Genomic DNA, 4,820 nt, shown 5'->3' on the forward strand with positions numbered 1-4,820 from the left:
GGCTGAACCCCATGCCAGTCAGGCAAGGAAGAGCCCCACGAGCCCTGCGTCACCGTGAACCTGCATGAATTTCCAGCTGAATCCCATCCCAATCTTAAATCCTCCAAGATCTTAAATCCTGTTTCTCACTCATCAAGAACAGACAAAATGACAGTTCCTCATTTTAACTTGCTTCGACAGTAAGGCAGCTGTTGGGTTGAAGCCACCAGCGAGCTGGTGATGTTTCAGTGGCTGGAGACTGGAACCAAAAAAGGTGAGGGCAACAACTGAAACTTAATCAGCTAAATACGGTGGCAAGGAAGAGGAAGAGTTACTGTTGGTGGAGTTTGGAAGAGTCGTGAGCGAGTTTGGCCTGAGGAGAAGGGAGTTGGAGTGTTTCTGGTAGCAGCAGTTGAGGAAGCAGAAAGAGGGAGGGGAGCCTGAGTGTATGTTTGGCCTGACAAGGCAGAAAACCTGCGTGGACTTGTGTGGGAGTGTGGCTGGTGACATGAGGTCTGGTGTGTTGAGAGTCGGGCTCGTACTGGAAATTCGGCTATGCGGGCATGAGTCAGAGGAGAGATGGAGGCTGCAGTATGCCGCAGTGTGCGAAGAAGCCTAAGAGCTTTGTGGAGGCTGCATGGAAATGAGGATGTTGCAATATACTAGAAACAGTGTTCTGAAAAATTGTCCAAGCAGGACTAATAGAATTTTCAGGTAGTGTTTGAGATTTTAGATGAGGAAATAGGCGATCCTTTTCTTCCTTAGAGAATAATCATTCAGAATTAGAAGAGCTTTCTGAAATAGGCTCTAACTGAAATATTAACTAGTAAGTAGTGGATACGCATCAAAAATAGGTAGAATGTACTGAAGAATATGTTGGATATCTCGAACTCGATATCGAGCAGTATTATCTTTAGAGTCACGTACTGATACTGAACCAACACCTAGCAAAACTTGACATAAGAAAGAATACTTAGATTAGAATGGCTTTGCCCAATTTGAAATGAGAAAGTCCATACTCCTTTCTATATATACACTGAAATGACTACTTTTCTATTATAATGCCATTCTTTTGGTAAATCAGTGTTCTCTAAGTAAATAACCTTCTTTTGAGTGAATTAGTGCTAGAGTTATAGTATTAATAAAATAAACCCCAAGTATCAATTTTCAGGAGTTTAAATTCGTGATAAAAACATAGAAGTGTTGTGATGTAAGATGAACATGAATGTTTTATTATCAAACATGAATCCATGATAATTCAATGCATTTCATTTTTAGTAATGGTATGGAAAGATGGAGTATTTACTCATAAAGATCCATGAAATTTTATCAGTATCTTAAACATTTCTTTATAGGCTTAGGAATCATCCTTCTCCGTCCATATCTATGGAGTGATTTGTCAACTTTATTTTTTGCCAAATTATTCTGCATGAATTTTAGTCATGTTGGTTTTGGTGTCTTCTTTTTACTTCCTAATCATTCTACTTAAATAATTTCACTAATTTTATCCGTTCATCTCTACTATCATACATTCAATGGGTGTGACGGGGTTGTTGTTATATTCAAGGTTGGCCGTGGGTTGGAAGAAGGGATGGGGGAGTGAAGCAGACGGGATAGGGAAGTATGGGGAAGAACTAAGCTAGGTTGTAAATCCTTTGGCAACGAATTTAATTTTCATCCATCAAAACTTAATTTTGATTAACATACTTCGTCTATTTATAGTGATAGCAGGAAAACTAAATGGTCATAACATCCATAAATGTACTTTTGTACTAGAGGAATGAAAAAAGTGAGAGTATAACATAATAAAGTTTAACTGCATGAAATACATAACCGGTTAAGCGGATGATCCTATTAGCTTAATCTTGGATCCGTCCAGTTAATGTTGGTAGCTGCATGTAACCTTGAAATTGGGTAATGAACTGCCTCAGGCAATGAATGCTAGACATTTGGAATATATATATATATATATATATAGTATAAAGTAGCATTCATTTCCTAATGAATCTTGTTGTTTTTGGAATATTAACTGTGCATGTGATAACCGATATGAAGGTTTCTATTGACAGAACTACAATAGATTCATGTTTTGATCCCTAGGCTCTTTTCTTTTCATTTATTTTGTTCAGACATCATCAAATTTGACAGTATGAAGGAATGCCAAAAGAGGGCAGAAGTACAGTGTGGGAATGAGGTCCATGATTTTATTAATCTTATTTTAATTTTCAATTGTTATTTTTAAATTGAAGTTTTACAATTAATCTAAATGATTATGTCAACTTGAAGGTCTAATATAATAAATTGCATGTTTTATCAATGTAAATCATTCAAAAAATGAATCTAGTGACATAATGCTCAAGCATATTCATATATTCTTTATGATAGAATTATCAAATTCTGTACTTAATTTATATTGTTAACTGAGTCTTATGTCATTGGTATTAAAATGCCTCGCCCATTTTCCTTGATGTCAAAATATATAGTGGGGAATTATTTCACCTCATGTTGTAAACCCTTACCATTCATTGCAAATAAAATATCAGCCACGAATTAAACAAGAAAACATATCTTACTTCTAAATGTTTTGTATCTTCCTTTATCCATGGGTGTTTGATATGTAAATACAAAAGAATTGTGTTCTAGGTATGTAAATTTCCCTATATTTTATAACTACTAGTGACATTCCTTGGGTACACTAACAACGTCCATAGGAAGTTTCATTGGTTTGGAAATAAAAGGAACAATTATGTACATACCACTCAATTTCTATGTATTTACATTAACACCTAAACTTTAATTTTAACATACATTTCACCTTACATATGCATGAAATGGTGTATTTTATTTTTTAAAGTGATATAAAAGATTTGTGTTTTATAAATATAAAAAATATAATTTTGATGTCCAATGTGTACATACATTAGAATTGAGTGGTATGTATGTAAATGTCCTTTGATAAAATAGTCTCTCTTCAAGCAAAATGCCCGCTTGATTCCTCCATTTACAAAACTCCAAATTGCCAAAAGGGAAAAAAAGGAAGGTCTTGTATTGATGCGTTGCAACCTTATGATTTCACAGATTAATATTCTTTATGCTGTCCAAAAAATTTAAGCAAATGCCTTAATGAATTTATATTTAGCCTGTAAATTTATTTTATGTTTTGGCGGAATTTCTGTTTCACATTATATGACATTCTTTTCTTTATATGTGATTGTATTAATGTATGTTCTTATTTCATCTTAGGCTTTTATAGCATATATTTTCATTATTGTGGTGTTCTGTAAATTGTGTCCAGAATAGAAAAACAACAAAATCTTCTCACTTGATGCCAATGCATTGTGTTTGGTTTCACAACGACATCAGCAATGGCTGGCATACCATTCAAGCTTTTGGGTTGCATTATTATCTAAATAATTATTGTTCAAAATGTCTTACTTTTCTATGGAATTCATCATGCCAAATTAATATTCATTCTTCGCAGGTGATGTATGAGAGCAAGGCCAGGCTTTTATGCACAGCCGAAACACCTCCAATTGAGCTATTTGAAAAAATTGTTACCATTGCCGATGCGCAAAAGATATCTCCTCGAGGCTCATCGCGGTCTCTGAAGAGGGATGATCTCGATCTGTGTGTGGACAATGAACTCGGATTTGCGAAGGAACGAACAATCAGCAGGTATGGAAAAAGAAAAAAAAATCTTGCAGCGCGCAAACTAAAATTTAGAAATATGTTTTTTTTTTAACATTTACATATCTAATGCTGGTGTCATAATCACATCAAAATATATGCATACAAATGTGCATTACAGTTTAAATGTTAATATTAATGATATTTTTCACGGGAAGTTGAAGAATCGAGTGTTTAATAAGTAAATATTGAAGTTTCAATCCTGGATATCATATATTTATAACTCTCTATGCTCTTTTAATACATTAAAAATATCATTATTATTAACTTTTATAGAGTGTAGGCATAGCTAAAGTAGTATGGGTAGTACAATAAGTAAATATTAAAGTTTCAATCCTGGATATCGTATATTTATAACTCTCTAGGCTCTCTTAATACATTAAAAATATCATTATTATTAACTTTTGTAGAGTGTAGGCATAGCTAAAGTAGTATGGGTAGTAAAAAATCAAAATTTAGGCATTAGACATGTAAATATATAGGAACTGTGTGGTATATATGTAAATCTTTCTTTTTTTTCCTTAATTTTTGTTTGTTTCTACGTTTTGGTCCCTTCAGGTTGACAGAAATGAACAGCAGAGAGTACCTGGAGCAGCATGAATCAAGGTTGCTTGGCAAGGTAAAAGGGGAGGTTGAGCAAAATACTGATGCCTTGCTTGTATGATAATTTATGTGAAAATTATTTGAAGCCTATTTTGGGTTTCATTTGTTCTGCAAGCTGTTGCTTTGTCAATGAATGCCAATATGTTAGATTGAGCATAATGTCTCTATAATGTTGGCATTGTATATTCTTAATAATATTCTTCATAATTAAAAAAATTTGTAATGTATTATATAAGAAATAAGAGCTGTTCTCTGCATGTTGTAGAGGGTTGTATATCTTGGATCAAGGCAGCAATGATTTATTTACCATAGGAATTTGCATGTATTTGATGAATCTTATTTAAAACCTATCATTTTTAGCTTTGGGAATCTGTTCTATTATGTAATTTCATGGATTTATAAGTGTAATAACAATTATTTCACACTTTTGATCATGCCTTATGATTTGGTTCATTTTCTTGCCATTTTTTTGTACACTTTTTTACTTTTATTTATTACCCTTAATCCTTCTCTAGACACCCCATTAGAGGGATTTATAAGACTTGGAGGCA

At 33.5% G+C, this 4,820-nt stretch overlaps 1 protein-coding gene across 1 annotated transcript in view; it reads left to right on the forward strand.

The window, feature by feature from the left end:
- Positions 1–4,680, forward strand: part of LOC110019124 (lactation elevated protein 1) — a 23,034-nt gene extending 18,354 nt beyond the window's left edge. Inside the window, exons 14-15 of the mRNA XM_020716698.1 lie at positions 3,461–3,654; positions 4,225–4,680. Of these exons, the coding sequence (XP_020572357.1) occupies positions 3,461–3,654; positions 4,225–4,330 (300 nt within the window). The 3' untranslated portion in view covers positions 4,331–4,680. The remainder of the gene's footprint in view (positions 1–3,460; positions 3,655–4,224) is intronic.
- The last annotated feature ends 140 nt before the right edge of the window (positions 4,681–4,820 follow it).

The sequence above is a fragment of the Phalaenopsis equestris genome, unplaced genomic scaffold (assembly GCF_001263595.1).
Source record: "Phalaenopsis equestris unplaced genomic scaffold, ASM126359v1 Scaffold000050, whole genome shotgun sequence".
Lineage (NCBI taxonomy): Eukaryota > Viridiplantae > Streptophyta > Magnoliopsida > Asparagales > Orchidaceae > Phalaenopsis > Phalaenopsis equestris.